This window comes from Mastigoproctus giganteus, chromosome 4 (genome assembly GCF_048544385.1).
Source record: "Mastigoproctus giganteus isolate SK-2022 chromosome 4, ASM4854438v1, whole genome shotgun sequence".
NCBI classification, from domain to species: domain Eukaryota; kingdom Metazoa; phylum Arthropoda; class Arachnida; order Uropygi; family Thelyphonidae; genus Mastigoproctus; species Mastigoproctus giganteus.
Genome location: NC_143578.1, coordinates 38,656,442 through 38,683,415, shown reverse-complemented (window position 1 = coordinate 38,683,415; position 26,974 = coordinate 38,656,442). Strand labels below are relative to the sequence as shown.

The following is a 26,974-nucleotide window of genomic DNA, read 5'->3' as shown; positions in this document are numbered from 1 at the left end:
GCTCTGCTGTTATGTCTTACTTCACTGCTCCAGATATTTCCCCAGAACTCCTCGATCGTCTTCTTCTAGTGTGGTCCGTTTCCTGCTTTTTCATCTCGACCCAGTTTCCTGTAGAAGGCTCTTTGGTCCTCATCGAAGATTTGGTTGTTTATTTTCCTCTGGTAGCTCTCTTTGTCTCGGCGTAGTCTCTTGCTGAGTGCGAGGAGGTTCTGCTTTAGTGTGTCCAAGCTTTCTCCTATTCTCTGATTTCTAGTCTCATGTTTGCTGCAGAGGCTGTCTCTCTTCACCTTTCCAATCAATTTCTTACTTCTATTACCCTGTTGATACTGGGTCAACTGACCTATCTTGACTCTTAATTCTTCTGTCTTCTGCTGAGGTCTTCTTTCCCAAGCTGGTAGTTCCTTCTGTTTTCGGTTCTTCTGCTGCTGATCTCTCGTTTCTTTTCCATTAATCCTAGTGGCTACTATGTCAGCACAGTATACAGCTGTGTGGATAGCCCCCAGCGTTGCATCATTGTTGTCAAGGTAATGTGGCATTATTTGCCGATTGAGATGGTCTGTAACTCTTCACAGGATTTTATTTGGCTTCTGCTCATGTGGGTTTTTTTTGTGGGGTCCATTCCTTCCAACTCTGTTAGGCCTTCTTCCACTCGTCTTCTATTCTGGATATCATGACTTCGTCTATTTCCACTTCAGCTACTCTACTGTGTTGTATTTCTTCTTGCTGTTCCTCCTCTGGTTCTGTGGTATGCTGCTCCTCCTCTGGTTCCATATTGGCCATATTCTTTGTGCTTTGCCGTTGATCGCTCACATCCTGCTTGATTTTTTCCAAGATGGCAGGACCTATTAGGTTCTTCTTTGGTCAGCTAATCGCTGTTCGGTCACCTGAATATCCGAGAATCGTTCCAACCAAGTCGTTGGAACGATTCCCGCTTGGTATGTAGTCGCGACCTATACATTGCCATATCGGTCTCTAGCCTGGTCATTTCATAGTATGCTTGCATGATGTACGTATTCATTTGGATGCTCCAATTCATACGTTAGTGTCTTCTTCCTTCCTGGGTGGTCACTGTGCAGGAAGCACTTCCAGTTGGTGGGGCTGAATGGTCTTGCCCTTCTCTTGTGGTAGCCTTACGGTGGACAGCGCTTGCTCCACTGGAGACCATTTCCAACTTTTTGAACCGATCCCTCTACCTAAGGCCTGAACGTGAGTGACTTTATCCTGTGCCACACTCGATGCAGTATGATTAATATTTCTCTGCGACATCATCCATCTATGGAGGTGGACTTGTTTAGCTTCGGCTTATGTTCAGTGGTTCTCCCGAGTGACACCAGATGGCGCCACTATCTTCCCCAGCCGTCACTACCACCTTGGGAAAGGTAAGTCCAATGGAGCAACTTTCGCAATGTTTTTTGTTTTCATTATTATTATTATATGGGTCTCCCAGCGCAATAGAGCTGCGTTCGCTTCCACCAAGGCGGGATTCGAGCCCGGGTCCATCAGGCTGTTAGTCCAGTGTTATAACCACTGGGCCATCGCACTCCTTTTATTATTATTATTATTAGTAGTAGTAGTAGTGGCAGCAGTAACTACATGTTGCAAGGAAGCCTGAAGCTTATGCTGCACCAATCAAAAAAAAAAAAAAAAAAAATTCCCGAGTTACCCTAAGAGAGAGAGAGCCAAAAGTAGAAGGGAATCACCAAGAAAGAGAAGAATAATGATATCCAGCTCAGGACCAGTGGCGTAGCTACCATGTAGGCAGGCAAAGCAATGTTCTTTGCCTCCGGGCCCGAAAAAGGGTAGCTACGCTACTGCTCAGAACCCTAGGTGTGCCAAGCCCATACTCACCAGTGTGAGCCCTTGGGGTTAATTTCTCGCAGTCATGTGATAATCACTCCCTCCCGACACAGATGCAGTCGGGAATGGCATTATGATGTGGAAGATGTTACGAATTGCTGTCGGTAGGCAGCGGTTCGTCGATCCTCCATCTCGACGTTTTTTTTTTATTTCACTAAAGCCCTGGTGATGTACTTGGGTACCTTCCTGTACCCACTGCCACAGAGGTCAACCGTTTTGGCATTTCGACTTGAACGAATGGTGATTTGTCGTACTAATCACCAGCTTTTATTATTCACCTAATGATCGTCTCCTTTCAAAGTCCATCAGCTGTACATGACATCACCTTACACATGTTAAAGCCATTGCATATTCATAGACAGTCATTCGCTCACTGTTTCGTTTGCTTGCTAACGTTTGCACACATTTTCAGATTACTAAGTCAGGGCGGTAACAGACACGTTATTGGATGTTCTACAGAACGTCATCTCTATATGCTAATCGTTTAAGTCATGTACATCACAGTTAAGCATTCAAATTTTTAGGCGAATCCATCCATTCTTTCTGGGTGGGGAAATTTTACTGACGAGCGGTGTATTTTGTTTCTTAACTAGCCGAACTATTTGACATTCTGTAAGTTGAGTAATTTTGCATTGATTCCTGTGGGGTCCAAGTATCACAAACAGACGCACTTTAAGAACTTGGGTAAGAAAGTTTATTTCACTTACACTTATATGCAGAAGTTAAGTTACACGTTTTCGCTGTTTAAGACAAAATGTATGCATAAAGCTAAAGAAGCATCTACTATATAAATTTTCACTTGCTTTTTCAGGAAATGCTTATAAACTTCACATTAAAAGGATTGCAACATGCAATTTTATACCCTTCTAGAAACATGTTTAAATGGTATTTTCAACTTTAATTCCTGCTAGGCAAGAAAACATATCCGATAGGTCTTCTTATAAAAATTGTGCATATGGCAAAGAGATACTATCCGGATGAATGTAGCTGATGGATTATTGATGAAGATGGCTTCATCAAACATAAAGGTGGCCAGACTCTTCGATGTGTTGAAAGTGTCATCTCCTACATTTGGAAACGTGAATATATAACAGATATAAAGGCGAAGACTCTTCATGAATAACAACAAAGGATGACTGAAGGTCGACGGCTTGTTTTAGCACCCCACTGTTTTACTGTGGTAGAGATAGGTCAAATGGAAGAAAGATTAATGCTGGTGCACTAATCTCCAGTGGGTTATAATCACAAACACACTGAAGGTAGGGATGTTTGCCTTGTTCACAGTATTCTATGACAGTTTATCAAGATAATCAAATCTTGCACATGCAAATATATCGGGATGCAGGGCCTTTCCGGTTAGCACAGAAATTATTATCGCCGTTCTTCCATACAGTATGGAAAAGGCCCGAGTTAGAATACTGTTTATACAGGGGGAACTTTTATCTGCTATTTTTTTTTTTTTTTTTATAGCATGAACGAAGTTAGTCTGTTTCAGATGAGCATTTTATACTTTATCTTCTGCATACTCGAGTTTATTTTTCGTCAAGGAATAAATTGGAGGCGATGATCAAGAATGCAGTTAACTAACCTGATAAAGTTATATATCTCAAATTATCTCCCAGATCAAATTCATTCATTATAATAATGAATTATTATTGTCACTCATGAATTGTACACGGAGATAATTTTGCACCTTTGCAAAGCACTTGACTTGGTAATGCAAAAGGGATTGCTGTATAATTTGGAACATAGTGAAACCACTGAGAAGATAGCACTTTTGGTATAATCACCGGCCTCTCCACACCAGGTGGAAAAGACCTGAGTTCAACTCCCAATTGCGCGAGAAATTTTTATGGGCCTTTTTCACAAAGTGGCTGAATTAGTTGGTCTCAGGCGAGTGTAGCATGGTTTTTTCGTCCAGCAGACAGCAAACCAATAACAGAATACGCGAAATCGACAGACAATATATACGGCGCAATATGGCCTAAGTTGCTGATGCGCTTAAAACCCTACAACCAACCATCCTTAGACGGATTTGCAAAAAGTGTAATTAAGAGTTACTAGGGTTAGAAGTGAAGCTTCTCAAGGATTTGTGCTAACTCTGCTCCAGCTTTTGGTTTTTATAAATTACCCTGTCGAAAGGATACAGGCATGATGTGAAGATTGGGATGGTAGTTAATGACACAAGAGGCATGAAATCTCTTTAAGAACAATTGGATAGGTCAAGGATGGTCATATAAGTTGCAGCATATGTTTTCATGTGGCAGAATGCTAGGTTTTATACTTGGAAGAGAACTCTAAAATAATATATACACCTGGAAAGAGAGAATTAAAAACAGTAGAAAGAAAGAAAGGGATGTCGGGATTATGATTAGGCAGGCTTGAAGTTCTGCATGCAAATACAGTATTGGTAGCAAGAAGGGTCCACATTGTTCTGTTGATGGTTTATCAAACAATTGCTTATAGATATAGGGAAGTAATAAGTCCATTTTATAAAATAATTTTGAGACTGTATTTGGATAAATGGACAGTTATGAGGTCGTGTGTAAGAAAAGATGAGCTTAAGAACCATCGGAAGAAATTAATGTCATACGTTTAAGTCAGTGAATTCCGAAAATTCAAAGTTAGCTGGATTCCGGAAGAATAAAACAGATAGGGTGAGTTTTTTTTTTTTTTTTTTGCTGATGCAACAAAAACCTTGCTTCCTTGCACTGTATAATTTTTAATTATACAGTGCAAGACACGAAATTTATAAAAATATATAGTCATTTTATTAATATTATAATTAACCAATTAATTAATGAAATAATTAAGTAAAATAGCATTAATTAAATTATAATTATGTTAGAGTACACTGTTAGTTAATTTATAATAAAATAATTATTTAATAATTTGATAACCTAATAATTTAATATTTATTTAATAACCTAATTAAATTACTTTGTAATAATTTGTTAAAAATTAATCAAAAGCAAAGGCGTATTTCTGATTTTTGGTTCATAATTAACAAAAAATCTAAATTACGCACCTGCTGACATCTTACATGAATTAATTATTATAAGTATTATATTTTTGAGTACAATATGCGAGTATAAATCCAGGTGGATACTGCAATTTACAGGCAGACGACAGCATATCTTCTGAAGTGGGACAATGTTGGAAGAATTTGTGTAAAATATGTTAAAAAAAAGTATAATTGCATTTATCACAGCGATACTATTTAATTTAAATTACTATAAATGTAGATTATGCAGTAAATCGCTTACCGCAATATGGTATAACTCCACTCCATGTGCCATCACTCCGACAGCTTCTTTTCTCGCTTCCCCATAAGGAAAGACTGTTGTTACATGAATAAGTTACTTCACCATCCAGAGAATAACTTGACAAATCTGGTTGATAAAACCCCTGTTCGATGAAATCTGGTTTTCCACACACTTCCTGGATAGCTGTAAGTTTTAAGTGGAATTTAAACTCATAAACTTAACATTTTTATGGTTGGGGGATGGAATTCATAACAGCATTTTAGCTGTATTTATTTGGAGTTACAATATTAACAACGATGGGTTAAAAAGTTATTTCAACTAATTTACAGTTTTTATATATTTTTTACAAGTAATAATTGAAAACAAATAACTTTTAATTGTAAATAAATTGGAAAATAAAACAGTGCTGTTTTATTCAATTTTAGCTAAAGCCAGTAACGCGCAAATAGGTGATTGTGATAAAATATTTTCAGAATTGTGAAAAACAAATTGGTACACTATCATAATAGTTGAAAAGAAAATGTGAACGAAAGAAGATAAGTGGTGATTAAAAAGATAATAAGCATCAAAAAACAATAATTTATTATCGTTCTACACAAAGAAAAAACAATAACTTATTTATTTATTTATTACATTAATAATAATAGAACAAGCAGAGCGTTGCACAAAACGTTGCATAAAACTGCAAAACAGTTTCGCAAAACGTTGCAAAAAACACTGCATCTGACTGGACGGTTCAAGACATCTGGGCCACGTCTGATCACAGAGTGATTACCTTTCAAATACTTCGATCCCTAACTAGAACGCCAATAATCAAGCAACAGCTAAACAGATTTGCCATCAGCAAAGCAAATTGGGACCTCTTCAAGGAGCTGCTAACTACAGACACTAGAATCCAGCACCAAAACATTACACATCACATGGATCCGGACGACCTGCAAAGGAAGGTGACCAGAACCATAACCCAGGCCGCGAAGTAGCCATCAAGGGAAAGACGCCAGCCCCAGGGCCAACGCCATGATGAACACCAAAGATACAGGCCCTCAGGAAGAAATTCATCAGGAAAAGGAAACAATTTCAGAGATCCAGACGATCATGGCCCCTTGCGGAGGTTGAAACCTTAAGACAACTGTATAGAAAAGCAAGGAACCGCTACACAAATCTAATCACAGTAATTAAACGAAAATCCTGGGAAAATCTAGCGGCTGAGGCAGGGAACGCCACCATGGGGGTGTTGTATAAAGTTGCCACCAACAAACTTCCCAGAGGGGAGGTCATTATCTCTACTCGGGCCCCACAGGGCATCACAGCCACTACACAGGCCAAGTCAATTGGGAGCATCTTAAATATCATCTTCCAACAACCAGCAAACCCGACCACAACGGATCAACTCCAACTGCCAAAACAACGACGGGCACACGGACTTGACAGAACCACTGTTCGCCCTTGAGGAGCTCCAGGCAGCTGCAGCACTTATGAAAAACCGCAAATACCTGGGTCCGGACCTAATAGAGCCAGAATTAATTAAACGTACTTTTGAAATAGCATCAGAACTCCTACTGACTCTATTTAACTGTTGCCTCAAAACCGGCTTCTTCCCATCTGACTGGAGAATAGCAAACCTAAAATTGATTTTGAAGAACCCAACCAAACCACCTGCCAATCTAGACTCCTATCGGCAGATTGCCTTGCTCTCAGTTGCTAGCAAACTATTAGAAAGGATGTTGCACGTCAGAATTCAAAGACACTATAATGAAGCGAATGTCTCATCGCCAAAAATATTTGGCTTCAAACCAGGCCTCTCTACCATTTATAAGCCTTTCAGACGCTTATAAATGCAGCTACAAGCTCTGACAAGAAGTACTTTCTGGTCATATCAATCAACTTCGAGGGCATTCGACACCATATAGTGGCCGAGTGTCCATGCCAGACTGAGAAAAAGCATATGAGCCAATCAACATGTATAATATCATCAAAACATACTTATTCAACAGGAAGATAGAATTAAATGTTCCCTACAGAAAGCTCGCCAGACCGGTCGTTAGGGGATGTCTCCAGGGCTCCATCCTAGGGGTTACTCTTTTGGAACCTCGCCCTAGACGAATTTCTGGCGTTAGACCTGGGAGAAGTGAGATCTCAGGCCTTTGCAGACGACTTCATTCTTACTGTGGCGGCGAACTCTCGAGTCAAGCTGGAGATAATAGCAAGTAGGGCACTCGACTTGTTTTAAACTTGGGCTGCGACCCATTTCCTCAGGATATCACCCAAAAAGACTTCATCAATACTGCTCGAAGGAACTCTTGACAAGAAAATTGAAGGTAAAACTATTAAATTGTCCACACAAATTAAATACCTGGGGGTTATATTGGACTGCCATTTCTCTTTCCGACCACATCTAATGTACATCAGAGAAGATTCAGAAATTCTCGGCGATGGTCACTAGAGTTAACAGAAGGGACTGGGGCCTCAACAGACGAACCTTGTCACTTTACTACAAGACCGCCTTTATTTAATTATAACTTATGCCTCTGCAGTTTGGTCCAACAAAGCCACCGCTGTAGCCAATAAACGGCTTCTGGACACAATCCAAAGAATCATTCTACTTACCGTCACCTGTGTATGCCACACGGTAAGCACCCACGCTCTACAGGTCCTGGCGAAGACTCTCCCGCTCGACCTCGAAGTAATCAGAACCGGTATGTTGTACCACCTATCTAAAGAATCCATGCGTACCCTCCTGGACTTCACACTTGATCCGGACGACCGTAAACTGGAAAAAGCAAGACTCCAAAGACACATGCAGCAGGCATGGCAGACCAGATGGATGTCCTCGACGAAGGAGGAGATCACTAAAAAGTTCATCCCAACAGCTGACAGGTTTTACCCCAACTCTCCGACCTGGTTCCACTCAGAACTACACGCGACGTCCCTCCTCACGGACCACGCATTTAATGCCAAACTCGCCTACTTTGGGCTCACCCAGGACACTATGTATCTGTGGAGAGTTGGCATCATCTGATGTTTGACTGCGAACTGTATGAAGACATCAGATGCATTCTCATTACAAAAATAACATACTTGCCAGGAAACATGGAATCGCACCTACTGGACACTGCGGATGAATATAAAGCCTTTACGAAGTTTGCGCAAGAGCTATTTGTGCGAAGAAAAGTCCTCATAATGACAAACTCGTAACTCCCGAAAATGACCGCCCGGTTTACTTGATTGACCAAAGAGGACTCAACAATGGACTACTCCGACTCTGAACGTTACACTGCCCAATCTAGAGGTAGCACAACGGCCTGGACGACTCAGCAATGCCACAAGAACACTTCATGGACGGGACAACATTCCCATGTATGACGAAAAACCAACCTGACAACTCTCGGATGGGACAGCACAGTCTCAGGAACTGCTACCGGACTTGACCTACCTGATTTGATTATGACATCTGTAGGTTTGCCGCCAGCAAAGTCAGTAGTCACTGACTCACTTGCTACAGATGTGATAGTCAAATTATGACATATGTAGTTTTGCTGCCAGCAAGTGAGTCAGTACGGATATACTGACGATCACTTGCTCGATACCTTTATTCCTTCCCCTCGTCGGGAGGGGAGGGAACAGGTCTGTCTCCTGGTGGGGGGTGCCCCTGGCAGGGCATGTCCCGACTGATCTGTGGGGTCGTCTTCTCTATAGTCCCCACATTTCTGTCTGTCTCCCTCCAGTCTTCAGTCTCCCCTCCCACTAACTAAAACGACAACGTACGCCCTCTAAATTAACACAGCCAAATTACTAGCATTAAAATTCAAACCTCACTCGTATTAAACCATTTCGGCCTAATCAAACTCTAGTGCTTATCCTTTTTTTTTTTACAATAGGTCCTTGCCACTGAAATCTTCAGAAACTAGATGGCAGGTCCTGCCAGAGTATGAAATATAATCTACTGGGTAAATAATCGACCTGCCTCCTCGTGGCAAAGTGTGGGCAATGGTAAGTCCCATTAGAGCCCCAATGGCTAAATGGTCAGAAGATACAATGCACCACAACATTACACTACAGAACAATACCCATATACTTTTTAAATCTCTGGTCTCCACAGAGTACTTGTGTTTCACAAACAATGCATATAACGTGGAGATGGGGAAACCCCTAGTGTCGTTAGACCCTAAATACTTTACTTTTACCTTAACACCATTGCTGACTAGGTACATCCTTGTACTTGTTAAGTAAGTCCGCAGATCTCCTACTCTTTAGCATTAGTAGAGGCACATGTTGCAAGAAAGCAAGCTTATACAGCATCAGTCAAAAAAAGCCATTCCGATTTCATTGATCCATTCATTCCAAATGTTTGTCTAGTTCTGCCTTGAATTTATTTAAGCTATCAACTTCCACAACAGATGGAAGGTTGTTCCAGCAATCAACTACTCGCTGACTAAAGGCAAACTTCCGCACATCTATTCTACAGCTGTCTTTCCTCAGTTTGAATATAAGCCTCCTCATGTTTGTAATCTGAGCAAGAGGAAGAATCCCATCAGCATTAATGTCATTATTGCCAACGTGTACAACTGTCAACCTTTGTGCCCTTAAAAGATGATATCTGCTGTACAACATCATCAACTTTGCTCCCGGAAGACATACAATGGGGTTTGGGAGTGGAAATGGATATAATTGAGATTACAACTGAGATCACGTATATTTGTGAAATGAACGAGGGAGTGTTTGGGAGGTTTAGATCTTTTCGCGGATGTTTGTTGTATTAGTTTGAAAATTCATGATATATTCAGTAGTAAGAAACGATGGGAAGGGGGGACATGCTGTATGAAGTAATGCAATTTTTGGATATGGCATATACATAAAAAGAATATATCCAGCTCCTTGACATAACGTGGCTCTCGAAAATGCTTCGTATTCACACTACTCGAACTCCCTCCAGTCACTATCTAGCAGGGTATAGCCAGCAAGATTATACACTAGCTGATCCGGAAGCCTTCTAGAGAGTTACCAATAGTTTCATTCTGGTGGATTATCTAGCGGCCAGCCTGGGAACACCCTTTTAGAGCTCTGCCCTTGAAATGTAAGGAAGTTTGGATCTCGACATGATGGTCATCATAACCTCAGAAGTCATCAATCACACTGCATGATGGAAGAGACTGCCGGAGTTCTGCTCTGTACACTAAACATGGGTTTCATCAATCACACTGCATGATGGAAGAGACTGCCGGAGTTCTGCTCTGTACACTAAACATGGGTTCCATCACCTTCAAGCCTCCAGTTACCAAGGTGGTGGTATTGAATTGGTTGACAAGAGCCATCTACCACCTAGTATTGCCTGGTAACATAGAGGCGGGCATTCCTTCGTCTGTTGTGGGCGCCACACCTCGACCCCTGCCTACATTGGTTCACAACTGGGTGGTCACTTCCTGTATGCTAGGTGCTGTATTTCAGCACTTGCACATGGGGGTTATACCCAGGGCTACTAACAGTCCCACCATCGTGAAGGTGCAAGCAGAGGATTTGGCTGTCACAGACTGACCGGACTTTGCCGAAATTAGGTTCACTTTCTTGAGTGCATTCCGAATATTAGTTCCATCAGCGTTTTAGATGGAACTAATATTCGGATGACACTCAAGAACAGAGCTTGGCATATCTGAGAGAATGGCTGCGACAGCCTCAATTTATTATTTATTTCTTTGAGGAAATAATAAATAAATAAATAAATAAAAATGGCCTTGCGGTATTGGATGTAAAAAGCAATAAAAGTAATAAAAATAAATAAGAGTAAGCCGGGGGTGGATAAGGTAGCAAAAGCTGGTGTTACTGTTTATGTAACTAACAGAGGAGGAACTGGACAGGCATTTGGAGGGAATGGTGTGATTTTTTTTTTTTTTTTGGCTGATGCTGGATAAGCTCATACACGTGCTCTTGCATCACATGCCACTACTACTACTACTACGTCAAACCCACTCAAATCGTACTATCACTTGAAATGGACAGTTTTGTGCACTTTTTTTTTTGACAGGAATTTAGTTAAAAATGAGGGAAAACGGGGAATTTTTAGAAGTAGCAATGGCAGAATAATGAATTATTAATTCTAAGGAAATGATTACAGAAGTTTTAAATAATAACGTAAAACTTCTTAAAACTGGCAGTATGCAAATCGGTATGATTGATATTTTAAAGTAATAATAAACAAATCCTGCGAGCTTTGCAAAATCAACTCTAGTCCAATTCACTAGCAACGTCATATTCGATCAACAAAATCGCCAAATTGCTAACCTCTTTTTTAAAGCCTCGTTTTAGGTTTGAAAAATTTCTTCTCCCGGATGCTACAGTGACAGAAAAAAAGTCAGAACTGTGAGAGTAATGTAAACTTTATTGAACAGTTCATGAACCAGCATGGTAATGATACCTTTTCTTTACGAAATATATCGTTGAGTGTGCTGTGTTATTCTATTGTCGCTGGGGTAAAAGTAGTCCCTTGTTCGCTTTACCCTACGGCTGAGCGTGTATGCATGTATTTTAAGACATAATATATATATCAATTTTAATGGTGTAATTTAACAGCACCTTATATATAAACCTAAATGCGAAATTTAAAAAAAAAAAAAAAGCTCCGTAATAAATTGAAACTATAGATATGTGCAGGGCTGGCCTTAGGCAGGTGTACAGCTACAATGCATCTGAGCAGAACGTCAAAACGGGAAACCTTCATTCCGAGTAGTTAATTCTAACACCCGGGCTCCTGAACTATACGGTCGGGTGGCTATATGTACATCTATACTATATATACATAAGCGTGCCCAAAGATGCAAATGAACATAAGATAAACAAATAAAAAATCTATGCATGGCAGTAAAAGTAATTTCAACAAACTAATAATAATTCTACTCACTCGAAGCTGTTAATCTAGTTATTCCATGTATAATTAAAATAAAATACAAAACTATTAGGCTAACGCCAAACAGCATAGTTAATATAACACAGCACTTCAGTTCAAAGAAAGCTATTCTAGTTAATTCATTGGAGAAAAGTTAAAATTTTCCCCCGTTCTAAAATTTATGTAGTCCATTATAGCAGGATGTTGCAAAAAAAACAGACGTATTCGATACCGAAGCATTTCATTTCAGTTGCAACAGATCAGACTTTTAAAAAAAGGAAGTAATGTTTCTCCGAAAGACGGAAAACAAACAGGAAGTTGCAGTTTATAATGTAAAACTAGTTAGTTTAATATCTGAAGAAATAAAGGACATCCATTGCTGGAACAAACTTCCATCTGTCGCTGTGGAGGTTGATAGATTAAATAAATTCAAGGAGGCACTGGACAAACGTTTAGAGGGAATGGATCCGTGAAATGTTTTTTTTTTTTTTTGGCCGATGCTACATAAGCTTGCTTTCTTGCATCACGTACCTCGATTACTACTACTATTTACACTAAGCACATATGCAATAAAGAGAGGATCTGTTAATATTTCCGTATTGATTTCAGCATCTAATAAATCAATGTTTATTATACTTTAAGTTACCACAAACGAAGATTTCAATTATACGGGAAAGAAAAAAAGCAGATGAACACCCTAATGCAGGGTTGCCCAACGAGTCGATCGCGGATTTAATTTCTGTCGATCACAACGAATTTTAAATATACAGTCATCCCTCGATTTGTGCAATGAAATTTTTGAGATGGTAGATCACGGCACATTTTGAAGGAAAAAAGTAGATCGCATCACAAATTGGCCACTCCTGCCCTAATGGGTTGAGCTTACATATTTATATATCTTCGCATATAAATGTGGAATAGTTCTTCGACCTTAATTCGATGATAAAGACTATAAACTTCATTTCAGTAAATAAATAAAATACGGTTAAATTTCCACGCGAATATTGATTTATTGGAATCAGTAGGGAAACTGTATTTATCCCCTGCCAACGTCCTCCATGAAATTCTCGAATGGGCCTCCCCATACTCTTTAACAACCACAAAAAACTGCCATTTTTCATTTTCATCTGGTATTCGAACAACTCAGGCCTTTTTCTCTTGGTTTGGAAGGGCAATAATTATAATCGCTCACCTACGGGTGATCCGAATGTTACCGTAAGTAATTACAAATTCCTCACACTGAAAGATTGCAATAGCAGAGTAACATGGCCAGATTTCTGAATTCAACTGGAATCTTCTCATCGGGCCAGAATGGGGTAGCTACACAAATTTTTTTTAAAATTACAATAGAGTTAAATTATGATATACGATACTCTCGAACTAGGGTGTATTGAGTCTTTTCTTTGTGAAACTAGGATGTACTCGTATTTTTGAAACAAGAAGGCTGACTGGTTCAGGCAGCGCATGCTGCCGGGATATAGAAAATTTGGGCTATCAACTAATAATCATGACGTGATAAGTGATTCACAATTTCTCTGTGGACAGTACCGCTTTCACTTGTATCACATCTTCTGATATCAGTATTAGACAATATATTGTTCAATGATTGATATAGATTTGTTCATTAGCAGGCAAGGCACTGCCTGCCAGTGAACAAATATACGGAGCAAAGGACAAAACTAGAGCTTAGCAATAGATCTTACACACAAAGGGTAAATCATGGTAATTTCTTAGAATTGTTATTGGTTTCTGAATACAACCAAATATTAAAAAATCGTGTATAACTCCATTAAATAGGATACTGCTCAGATAGCTGATAATCTGAATGAGTATTTTTCATATACATTCACACTTGAGGAGTTATTAAGGGAGGAAAATTCCAAAAGTTTATCAAACTGTAACAGGTACTTAATGATTTTTTAATAACTGAGAGCAAAGTGGAGGAAAAAAATTGAAGTTAAACACAAGAATGTCACCTGGGGTGGATGAGATCTATCCAGTTATATTAAAGGAGGCAGCAAGGAAGCAAGCAAACCCTTAGCCATGATTATGAGAGCAGTCTTGGACTCAGGGGAAGTCCCCATGGACTAGAGATGTGCAAATATATTCCCAATTCACAAAGGGTCACACAAGTAATTACAGACCAATTAGTTTAACTTCTGTTCCAGGGCAAACAATGGAGTCACTGGTCAAAGATACATTACAGGATCATCTAGACAAGACTGCAGTAATAACTGAGACAGTATGGGTTTGTTAAGGGAAAGTCTTGTCTTACAAATTTGATTGGATACTATGATATGGTTACAAAGGAACTGGATGCAAAAAATAATTTTGATATAATATACTTGGATTTCGGGAAAGCATTTGATACTGTTGCGCATGGAAGACTACTGTATGATTTGGAGCAGTATGGTATTAAGGGTAAGTTGCTACAACGGATAAAAGGGTGGTTGAGTGGGAAAAGACAGTGGTAATCAATGGACCAGGACCGTACCGAGCCATTTTAGTACCCGAGGCAAGAATGAGAAATTCTGCCCTCCATTAAAATATATATATAAAAAAAAATAAATAAAATAAATAAAAATAATTAAACAAAAATATGGCTTATTTAAAATACATTTCTGGTACACATTTTAATAAAAATAAAAGGACGACAAAAAAATAACTAAATAAAAACTGTTAAAAGCGATTTTTATTCTTATAAGCAGTATTTATTATAAATATATAACAGATTTATTTATGCATCATTCATTTCAAAAATTATTTAATCTTTCTTTTGGCGCCCCTTTTAGCTTTTAACCTGAGGCAAGAGCCATGTTCACCTCACCTTCGGCACAGCTCTGCAATGGATACTGCTCTTCATGGATTAATGTTATTAGTGGAGTTCCCCATAGTTCGATGGTGGATCCATTGTTGTTTTGTATATTCAGTGATACTGATGAAGGTATATCAGGCTTAATGTCGAAGTTTGCAGATAATACCAAGGTTGGCAGGGTTGTTAATGACAGTAATGGCAGTGTGCTACTGCAACAGGATCTAGAAAAACCAGGCAGATGGGCTGAGAATTGCCAACTGAAGTTTAACATTGACAAATGCAAAATACTACATATGGGTATAGGTAGAAGTAATCCCAGAGAAACATACCAACTGTGTGGTACTACACTTAGGGTGGTAGAAAATGAAAAAGATCTGGAGTAATTGTGCAGTCAGATATAAAAAGTTTTCTGAGCAATCAGACAGGCTGCCAGAGCAGGTCATGGGGTATTGTCAATGATATACAGTAATTTTGCTAGTAGGGAAAAGGAGATGATTATCCCTTTGTATAAGGCAATGGTCAGGCCACACCTTGAGTACTGTGTACAGGTCTGGAGGCCTCATTTTAGGAAGGATGTTGAGTTGCTCGAGTGTGTACAGAAAAGGGCAACAAGATTGGTTAGTGGCAGTGCCATACCTAGATTTCTATCGGTCACAGGCGAAATATTCATTTGGGAGGGGGGCCTCGTAAAATTTAAGGTGGAATTCGTAAAATTGAAAAATAAACACCCAAAATTATTCAAATCATAATTATTTATTTAAACTTTATGACTAATACATTATTTCTATAAACTGAAAAGTTTTCATATTGCCTTACGATATTTACTTGATATAAATTTGTGTATAACGTCTGATTTAATATATTTTAGTATATCTTGTTCTATTGACATAATAGCCAACCCATTAATACCTTCTTGGCCAATTGTTGCTCGTGAATATGTTTTAATCATTTTGAGTCTTGAAAACTCCCCTCTCCAGATGCAATCGTATTTGGCAATGTTAATAATATCTGAAGAGAAATGGTAATACAAATTGTATTAGTATATAATTCAACTAAGTTTTTTTTTCTTGAATAAATGTCAATAATTCTAAGTAACAAAATTTTTTCCTTTTAAAACATGCTGCAAAGATTGCATTTTTTGACAACTCTTTGGCATCTATGTCGCTGCTCCCGTCTTCCCCATTAAAATTCCTTCAAGGTGTTGACATTTCGTTTCTATCGCACTTGGTTGGTTGGTTGGTTTTTATTGGCACATTAGCAACTAAGGCTATAACGCACCAAAACCAACTCTATCGCACTGTCAAATAAATTCACGAAGGTTTCTGAATTTAGAATTAGGGTCGGGAATATTTCATTTATCTGATCAAATCTTTCTTGTAAGCTAATGATAGCTACATCGACCCGTTTTCAAACATTTTGTCAGATTAATAGAGCATTCATGCTGACTGGGCGGGTATGGTGCCTGCCTGGCAACCCAAAGGTTGCGGGTTTGAAACTTGCCTTGGGCTTGGATCAGAGTAGTGCGAAAACCTTGGGAGGGGCATTATGGCCACAGAAGCTGATGCGCCAACAACAACAACAACAAAAAAAAAAAAAGCGTTCATCCAATGAAGTTTCATAGGTAAAGTGGTGCTTTTTTTTCTAGAAACTCAAACTTCTGTTAACACTGACGGTACTTCCAACGCAGTTGCAATGTCTGTAGCTTTATACACAATTTAAATTCTGATGCTCTAAATTTATTTAGTTAACTAAGAGCACTTATCAATATAACTGCAGTGTTCATATCACTCGTACACTTTGTATGGCTTTATTACTTTATTTATAATAATCAGTATTTCATACAAAACAACTATGCCTATAATAAATTTAAAATAAGTAATTTCTGTTAACAAACCTTGTATTTTAGACTGCAATTTTTCATCTTTTCCTTTGGCCTGTTCCTTGATTTCAGTTAATGCAGTTGTAATATCCCGTAACTGATATCGTACAGCTTCAACAACTTTTATCTTTCCTTCCCATCTTCTTTCTGGCAGAGATTCCGCAGTCATTTTTACGTGCATTTGTAAAATATCCCACCTACTTGGCAAAGCAGCGCAAATTGCGTATAATCTTTGTAATGTTCCAAAAAATAATTCTGTTGTTGTTTAAGAATGTGTTTCATCAGCACAACTAAATTTAAATTATTCGCGACACACAGAACATAAAAAGCTCTTCTATTTTCTATAATTAGAAAACAGAAGAGCCCAGTCCTAGTAAAATAGAAACTTCTAAAATAGTAGCTTTCACGATTAATTCCTTGAATGCTTCCCACTTAGAATTTTCTGTTGGTAACATCATCAGTTGGTCCCACAGTACAGAATTTAAAAACTGCTCAAGACAGCCATTGTCACCTCTACGGAAGCAAAAACCCTTTCCTTTACCCAACTGTAATTATATCTTTAAGTAAATCCCACATCGTACACTGTGATCACTGCCACTTAGTGGTTCCTTTATCTGGAAATTCTTAATGCAAGAATAATCACTGCTGATAACCAGATCAAGACTATTACCCTCTCTGGTTGCCTCTTGAACATGCTTCTGCAGAAAACATTCATCCAATAAATCCACAGTCTTACTAGTGTGCAGGTGACCAAACCACAAGTTCCATTCAATATTTGGGGAGTTAAAATCCCCCCATTATAACACAACCTGATTTACTGGCCCATTCTATTTCTCTGTAAAATTGTTCATTGTACTCATTACAGTCATAAGGCCTACACAATACACTCCTACTCTCATTTTTGCTTCCCCAGTGCTTATGTCACACCAAACTGACTCAACATTGCACTGTCTATCTATGTCAACTGGATGCACTTCTTTAGATTTTGTTTTTCTTAATTAACAGCATCTCTCCTCCCTTCCTATCCTGTCTGTACACATTGTACTCCCCAAATTCCCATTATCTGTGTAACCAAGTTTCTGATATCCTAAAAATATCTGCCTTTGATTTCTTGACCACTAGCATTTCAAATTCATTTACTATACTTCTAGCATTGCTGTACAAGCAAGTATACATTCACCTATTCTTATTCTTAGTTATCCTAAAACAGCCCATGTATTTATTTGTTTCACGATGACTCCCACCAGTCCCTGAAACCCCACCCTCCAGGCCACTGCTCATTCTAATAGAAGTAGTGCAAGAGTCACCTTCACCTCTGCCTACGGCTACTTTTAACCTTTTCATCTGTGAATCCCCCAAGCTAGCAGTTTTGTTGTTGTTGTTGTTATTTGGTTTTTAGGAGCATTAGCAACTAAGGCCATATTGCTCCGCTAGCAGTTTTCCGACCCACCTAATGATGCCTCGATAGCATCAGTAAACATCCTTGCACCCCTTCTATTTAAGTGTATCCCATCCCTGTAGAAGCAGTCTCTCTTGTTAGCCAGTACTGACCATGCTGAAAAAAATTCTACCCCAGGAGTCTTGCACAATCTCTTCAGGGCCAAATTGATTGTCAAGGCTCTCATCATATACTCTCACCAGTTCACTTGTGAGTGAACTGGATTGTTGACTTCAGTTCAGGCCAAAATGCTGGAAACCAGTAGCTAAACTGACTGCAGTGTTGATGAGAAATGGACCAAAACACTGTCCTTTTGTTATCAGACATTGATTTTCAGTCTATCAGCAAGGATTAAGGGCCAAAAGTAGGATGGCATGTTATTAAATATTGTTTCAATAATAGGTTCCTTGAAACATTCATGTGTCCAGTTATTTTTGGCAAATAGTGTCTGGCTATTCAAATTCAACTTGGGTATTAGTAATAGTATTATCCATATAGCCTCAAGAAACTATGTTCTGTTGCAATAACAAACAAGAACTCTTGAGGTATGTGCAAGCATTACTTTGGCCAATATTCATAAGATGGTGGTGGTGCACTGTGTAAGAAATTTGAAGGTGAAGCAACATTCAGTGATTAAATTTTACCTTAAGTTGAATAACAGTGGTGATGGAAGCATTTGAAGGCCTGATAAAGGTTTATGAAGATGATTGTCTATCCCACACATGTGTTCCAGTGGTTTGTGCACTTTCACAATGGAGGTGAGTTGACTGAGCTCAACCACAGACCAAACAGCTGGTTTACATTCAAACTGAAGGAAACATCAAGAGAGTTTGCAATCTTGTGAATGAAGACTGAAGAATCACCACCTGTATGATTACTAACATGTTGAACATTAATAAAGAAACAGTTTGCAACATTGTAAAAAATGATTTAGGGAAATGAAAAATTTGTTCACGATGTGCTACAGCTTGAACCCGGAGAAAAAGCAAAAAAAGAACTGACTGTTGTTGCAATTTCCTTGAATTTGTTGAAGACCTTGACATTCTGAAGCAAATGGTGATGGGTGATGAGAGTTGGTGCTTCCAATATGACCCAGAAAAGACAAAGCATGGAATGGCAATCCCTGAGCTCACCCAGGTAAATTTGGTGAATTAAAAGCAAGAAATGCTGATCGTTTTCTCCAAAATCAAAGGAATCACTCACAAGGACACTACAGTCAACAGCTACTATTATCTGGGTGTCATACAATGTCTGTATGAGTGCAAGCATCAAGTGAGGTGCAACCTGTTTCACACGAACAGCTGATTGCTGTTCCATGACAATGCACCACCACACATAGTCCTAAATATGAAGCAGTTCTTGGCAAATAAAATGATTGCAACTATTGGGCACCCTTTCCACTCACCCAATTTGGCACCAACAGACTATTTTTTGTTCCTGAAAATTAAGAGGGTGCTGAAAGGGCAACATTTGGACATTAAGGCCATCCAGGAAGGAGTGATACAGCAGCTGAAGGGCATTACTTTGGAGCAGCACCAATGGTGCTCCAGGATTTAATTAATCATTCTGAGCATCATGTACAGTCATATGGAAATTATTTCAAAAATATATAATAATTTCCAGACCTTGGCATTTTCTTTTTTTGTTTGAATTGTTTCAATATTTAATTATTGGCAGACTGTATGTGTACACGCACACACAATATAAAAGTTAATATTTTAGCATTTTTTTATATGAAATGTGACAGCTTAGTGAAATACAACACGGGCTCAGGTTTGATCACCCCACCCCCAAACTTAAAGTATAGCAGTTTTTTCAGATCAAGATTTAATTGAAAGCAACAAAAAAATCTAAGTATACAAAAGTTTCAGACTTCAGCTATTTTTTTTATGAAAATCCCAAACATGTTAGGATTTTCATATTAATGGTGAGACGAATATTATAAAAAAATTGCATGCTCAAAAGTAAACATTCAGGCACATAGGAGTAGTTTGCTTTTAAATAATCTAGAAAATAAATAAAACTACACAAATAAAAATATCTTTTATTTTAGCTTTACAATATACAAAAATTAGCAAATAGCTTTTAATTGCAGATTTACATTTTATATGTATAAAATTATCACTGTTGGCACTATTTCAAGAATGCTAACCATTTTCAAGACAGGTCATCTGTACAAATGTTCCACTTTCTTCTGCCTTGTAAAATATACTGCCCAAGGATCTGTATCAAAATCAGATCTGGAACAAAAAAAAGTAAGCACTGTTGGCACTATCTCCATGTCATCACTTCAGGAAAGTTAACATCTGCCGAGGACCATTGCAAGAAGAGCCATTCGTACATACATTCCAGCCTCTGCCTGCCTGAAATATGCAGCTCTAGGATCTGTATCAAAATCAGGACTAGAACAACGGAAAAAATAAAATAAAATAAACGAGGGTCTATTATGGTTAAAAGATCTAAAAAGAATCCCAGAAAACAGGTGAGCTTTTTGTTTTTGGCTCATGATGCATAAGCTTGTTCCTTACATTATTTGCCACTACAGGTAACCTTTGTATAACACTGTAGTTTGGTTCCTACAAAATCTTGTGTAATGTGAAAGTGTTATATGGGGGGGTTATGTTCCAAAAGCTAACAAAAAACATTTTTTTATAACTATCGGAAACTTAATTTTTATAGTAGTAATAATTTTAATATTTTATTTTTATGATAGTAGTAACTTAAATAGTAATAACTGAACAAACATCTTACCTTAAACTGTGACCTCCAGAAATGTGCTTTAGAAAAATATCACAAAGGTGTTAAAAGACTAGTGAGTCAACAGCAGGGATTCACAAAAAGGAACAGAAATGTTGAAAATTACAACTAACACAATAACAGGGTTTTCCCAGCACAAAAGTTCAAAAATACTGTGCTATGCGAAACCTTGTTATATAAGTACTGTGTTAGAGCGAAACAGTGTTGTAGAAGTACCATGTTATACGGGGGTTGTCTGTACTAACACAAATACTAATAGTAAATAATAATAAAAAAAATAATAAACAGTGGAATAAAAAGGAAGAGTCTGTAAGCAACTAAAGTGGGATTCAGATTCCTCCTCAAATACTTAATTTCTTGACAATATGTAAAAACTCGTCCAAGGTTCGAATCTCTGTACAAGTACTTTATTCAAAGTTACTTCATTATGAAATATTAGATTTAGATATAAATCTAAATTCATAATTTTAAATATTTATATGAAATTTTGCTCTAACCGCTGATTCCACTTTTTTTTTTTTTTTTAATGAAAACCCCAAACATGAAAGGTACTAAAACCTACAGTACTGTGTGTGGGTTAAAGGTTGAGTTTGTTGTTTGTTATTGTTTTTAGGAGCATTAGCAACTAAGGCCATATTGCTCTGGGAATATGCGGTGGTCATTCCCTTGACCTTTCTGCATTCTCCGTATTTGGTGGTGACAGGCTTGAACCCCAGTCTAATCAAAAAGCGTGTGCTACGCACTGCTGTTCCTTCCCACCTGGGTACGGAGGCGCCTAAAAAGGTTGAGAAGATAAAAGAAAACTACTTATTGATATTAGACTTGAATTTCTGTAGATTGTATTTTCAGGAAACATGCATGAAGGAAGATTGTTCCAGAAAACATAAGCTGAAGGAATAAATGAGGAAGAAGAAAAGTTGGCTCTGTGAGTTTTCAGCTGGATAGTAAAAGGATGCTGACTGGTTACAGCACGTGCTCAGCCTGGTTTAGAAAAGAAAGGGAAAAATTACAGAAACCAATTCAGAACAAAAGTGCCTATGGAAGTATCTATAGAAAAGGCATGCAGCAGAAACAGTGTCTGTGAGACAGGCAGTGGAGAGACTTTGTAACAGATGGGTCATTAATTAAAATAACTGTCCCGAGAGTGGTTATGAGGGCACTACTCCAGATCTGAGATTTTTACAGAGTGAGTAGCTGTTTAGAAGAAAAGTATTGTATCACGGAGAGCAAAAGAGAAAACCCAGTTTTTTTAGATGCAGAGGATTTATGATATCAAGAGAGATTATAAGTCAGGGTAATCCTAACAGAGATATGTGATCTTATCTAGAAATCTGAATGTCATTGAAGATAAGCATAGGAGCAGAAGAATCCTTACTGCCAGATATAAGACAGGACTGAGTTTTAAAAGGATTGAAATTAACTAAGATGTATTTGGCTCACTGGAGAATTACCTGGAGATCAGCATTTAAGGAATTGGTACTGGATATTCAAGAAGTTGAAGCTGTTTGTGCAAGGCAAGGTTCTTCAAACTGGAAGGTGGAATGCAATGTGTTATCATCAGGAAAACTATGGATAGGATTTCCACTCAATGAAAGAAGATCATTAATATACAAGAGGAAAAGAGTGGGGGAAAGAACTGAACCTTGGGGGACACCAGCATCAGTGGAGCAGTTAGAAGACAGAGAGCCATCAACCTCAGTGAGCGATCAGAGAGAAAACTGGATAACCGATTACTAAAAACAGTTGGCAATCCATAAGATGGAAACTTATTTAAAAGACCTTTATGCCAAACACAATCAAAAGCTTTTGAAATGTCAAGAGCAATTGCTTGAGTTTCACCAAACTTTTCCACTGAATTTGTCCATAGATGGGCAACATAAGCTACTATATCACCAGTGAATTGAAACTGACAGAATCAACGTTGGCAATCATTGATTGGATGGAAGGTATTTTCCTTAAGACTCTGCTAAAAACCTTAACCAAGATTCAACAAGTTTCAAAGTTCAACAGCATTATCTTTTGTATTAATGTGCCTATACTCCATTAATTAATAAGAGATAGCCTACTTTAAAACTTAGTGATTGCTGATCTACATAGCACATAAACTGAAGAAAAGTTTAATGTTTTCTTTGTACTGGTATAGCTATTATGCTACTTGATTCTCATTTGGAAAGATCTAGGTTTGATTTCTGTTGCCAATATCTAATCACACAGAGTTAATCAGGCTCACACACAGGTGTACGGGTTTTTTTACTGTAAACCCTATTTTTCATCCCACAAAAAAATTGGCAAATCAAGCCAAAAATACATGAAGTTTGCAGACCTGATATAATGGTCTTTCATGGCTTTAGTTGCCTTGGTGTTTGTCCAAAAATAACACCAATAATACAACCAATTCTGGATACGTAACCTTTAGAGTTGAAAAGAAATATCTCATAGTAGAGCTGTGTTATTCGGGTGTTTTTAGAAAAACTCATGAAAAATAAAAGCATCCCGTGCTGCACCATCATATTGGGTATATTCCTGCTTTTCAGGACACACACACACACACACACACACACACACACACACACACACACACACACACACACACACACACACACACACACACACACAGAGAGAGAGAGAGAGAGAGAGAGAGAGAGAGAGAGAGAGAGAGAGAGAGAGAGAGAGAGAGAGAGAGAGAGAGAGAGAGAGATTGGTTTGGGTGAAGGGAAACAACATTGTCTGAGATTAATTTCTCACTGCTTGAAAAGTATTTTATAAGAATCCCTCCATTCTGGTAATGGCTATTAAACCTGATTTTATTTTTTTAAGGAGGTAAGTAGTAGTAACTATGTTGCCAAAAGGGGGGAAGAACATTTTGTTGTTTATCCTTCCTGCCTGTCATAATGGCCGGTTCCTGTTTTTTTTTTTGTTTTTTTTTGTTTGGAGATCAGAAAGAATAAGCACGTAGAGTCATATGTAGACTGTATATCTAATTTGATCCTCTGACAATATGTAATAACAATGTAGGGTACGTGCAGCAACATATCTGCTAATGTTTCCACTTTTACCAGAATATTTCTGATATTCATGTATCTTTTATGTTTTTCAATATTTCCTTTTTTTTCTGGATTTCATTCAAACTTGTGCTTTTACATTTTTTAAATATGCACATGCACTGAGGCAGTTCTGGCTCTGCTCACATTTAACATTGGAGAATGTTAATCATTCAATGGATTTCTGGACTATATTGTTATAGAAATTTTTTTTAGCTGAGAGGAAAAAAAAAAAAAAGGAATAATGGGCTCAATACTACTTGAATAACTTTTGTAATTTGTCCACTCCAGCAAAAAAATTCTTTATGGATGGAGAAAGGGACTTATTCTCACACACTCTATACTCAAGAGAGTAGCTGTAATAGGAAGCAGCTGTATTGAAATTCCATAGGAATATCTCCTCCTAATCATTACAACAAAATATCCAAATGTGGCAAAGGTTTCCTCCTATTTCCTTTACCAAAGCTAATAGAAAACTTGACTAGCTGATAATACTGAACAACCATCACATTTTCCATATTCCTCCTACTGAGATGTCTGATTATTTCGAAAACTGGAGGAGGACCAATGAGGCTAAAGGTTGGTCACCATTAGAGGCACTGATGAACAAGTACATATACAGAAGCATATAGATGCATGCAGAAGCAAGGAGTACACATTTGAAAGTACCATATACTTCTTCATAATAGAAAGTAGTGATCACCAGTTTTTATAAAATTGTAGTTTTGCTGAAATCACTTGTAGAGACAAATGGACAAATCAAAACCATATGCTTTTAGAGAAATGTACTAGTAAAATAATAAGAGGAGTTTACCTCAATATAGTACGTAGAACACTTCCGTATGATACTCTCCAGAAATTAAAACGGAAAAACCGAAAAAAACCGACAACTTACCGGCACATTAGAGTAAAATATAAATAATTAAATAATCAATTTAACACAATTCAAATCAATTTAAAACAATTAAAAATCAAATTAACGCAATTAAAAGAATCTAACGAAAATATTCAAAACGATTTTCCTTCCTGAAACTGACAACGCTCAAAGCTGACAGGAATTTTCATTCCTGTGATCACGACATACGGTCGAAAAGCGTTGTCAGCTTCAGGAAGGAAAATCGTTTTGAATATTTTTGTTAGATTCTTTTAATTGCGTTAATTTGATTTTTAATTGTTTTAAATTGATTTGAATTGTGTTAAATTGATTATTTAATTATTTATATTTTACTCTAATGTACCGGTAAGTTGTTGATTTTTTCGGTTTTTCCGTTTTAATTTCTGGAGGGTATCATACGGAAGTGTTCTACGTACTATACTGAGGTAAACTCCTCTTATTATTTTACTAATATTATTATCAACGTAGAACATATTGAGTATTACAGCTCTGATTCATACTATCAGAGAAATGTACTGAAACATGAGTTAGTTTTAAGTGATAATTCAAGTTAGAACGAGTTCTTGACCAGGTCACCAGAAGTATGTAAAGTTGATTTCATTTTGTTTCCAATTATAAGTCATTTAATGTCCATATTGTTTTTTTTTTTTTTTTTTTTTTTTTTTAATTTTTTTTTGTTCCTTGTTGTTATTGAAAACATTTGAGTTCAATAACCCACCAACACTGACTATATAAAATAACAAATTATATAGTCGGATAACAAAAATAATAAAATGAAAAATAGTCATTTATATACGCTAAAAGATTTAAAAAAAATTTTAATAAACAATGCTAACCTAATCTCAAAGACACGTGGTAAAGGGTGCATCACAACCATTTTTTTCTTGGCCCTGGTCATCAGCTGTGGTGTTATAACAAAGTGATTGCAAGCCTATAAAAAAAAATTCAGCAATTAAACAACTCAGGACAGCAAATTTCATTGAAATAAATTTCTAAATATCAGAGAGAATATATTTTAGTACAGATAAAAGAGATAAGTAACATTTCTTTTTATTTAGGCATAATTAAGCAAGGAAATTAGGCCAGCATCAGCTTCAAAGCATTAAATGCTTCAAGCCCACAAACAGATGTCATTTAATGTTGACAGACAAAAATAAAGGGTTACAATTTGAATTACATTCCAATAAATTATTAATTGTGAATTTTAAGTCTGAATGATTTTAGGTTAAATTTCTGTTTTGATTACACTAGAAAATAGAGATTAAGAATAAGCAAATACATACGAACAGTGCTTTTTTTGGACGGGACGCAATGGTACGGTGTACCGGCACCTTTATTAACAACGACATGTGACATTTGGATGCAATGCACTTCGAAATTTGTAATATTCCGTAAATTTTTTTCACACGTTTACCGACTATTCAAATAAGCTTAAAATTATTTAACTAAATTTGCATTCTTTACTGTCTATTGTTAAGATATTTACTATATAAAACTGCATAACCATCTTTATAATTCTAAATTACTCAGTCCAACCTCTGTTTAATGAAGTCCTTTTATAGTGAATTATTTTGAATTTCCCTTGGAAGTTACATTTAAAATAGTTTCCGTTGAGCGAAGAAAATTTTCATATAGTGAACGGATTAGGAGAGAATTAACTCGGTATGCACTGTTTGCATTTCTGGCATTTAGGCAATTAGTGCTGCTGCTGCACGAATTAAGAGAGCTAAAGGGGATTACTATTCTACAACTTGGTGGTACCAGGTAAAACCTATCCGACCACCTGTCCCACATACGGAGAAGTCGCACTGGTCAAGAGTGAGCAGTTTAAGGTCTATTCCCAATGGGGTCTGGTCCACATTCAAAAAAATTTAAAGTTAGATTTCTTTAATGTGTTACATTTTCCATATCTTGTTGCATGTAAAAGTAAAATTGAAAATATTCAAAACCTTTATTAAGTACAATACACAGTTACATTTACTGAACAAAACATTTTTTTTTGAGAAATACATAATGAGAAAATTTTTTGACAATTAACAAAATTTAAAATGCTGTTTTAGTTCACTTTCCTCGTAGGCCATAGGTTGGACACCTCTATGAATCAACTGTAAGCGCCCCGTTCGAGAATTAGAAAAGTAATTTTCTTTTA

At 37.4% G+C, this 26,974-nt stretch overlaps 2 protein-coding genes across 2 annotated transcripts in view; both read right to left on the bottom strand.

Annotated features, from left to right (window-relative positions):
• The window catches only part of LOC150086634 (uncharacterized), a 96,386-nt gene extending 79,523 nt beyond the window's left edge, over positions 1–16,863 (bottom strand). The window contains exons 1-3 of the mRNA XM_090372211.1: positions 16,710–16,863; positions 12,016–12,126; positions 5,124–5,306 (exon numbers count right to left, since the gene is read on the bottom strand). Of these exons, the coding sequence (XP_090228337.1) occupies positions 5,124–5,306; positions 12,016–12,126; positions 16,710–16,863 (448 nt within the window). The remainder of the gene's footprint in view (positions 1–5,123; positions 5,307–12,015; positions 12,127–16,709) is intronic.
• A 3,404-nt stretch (positions 16,864–20,267) lies between these two features.
• Positions 20,268–26,974, bottom strand: part of r (carbamoyl-phosphate synthetase 2, aspartate transcarbamylase, and dihydroorotase rudimentary) — a 353,839-nt gene continuing 347,132 nt past the window's right edge. Inside the window, exons 46-47 of the mRNA XM_090372656.1 lie at positions 25,662–25,756; positions 20,268–20,534 (exon numbers count right to left, since the gene is read on the bottom strand). Coding sequence (XP_090228782.1) covers positions 20,432–20,534; positions 25,662–25,756 — 198 coding nt within the window. The 3' untranslated portion in view covers positions 20,268–20,431. The remainder of the gene's footprint in view (positions 20,535–25,661; positions 25,757–26,974) is intronic.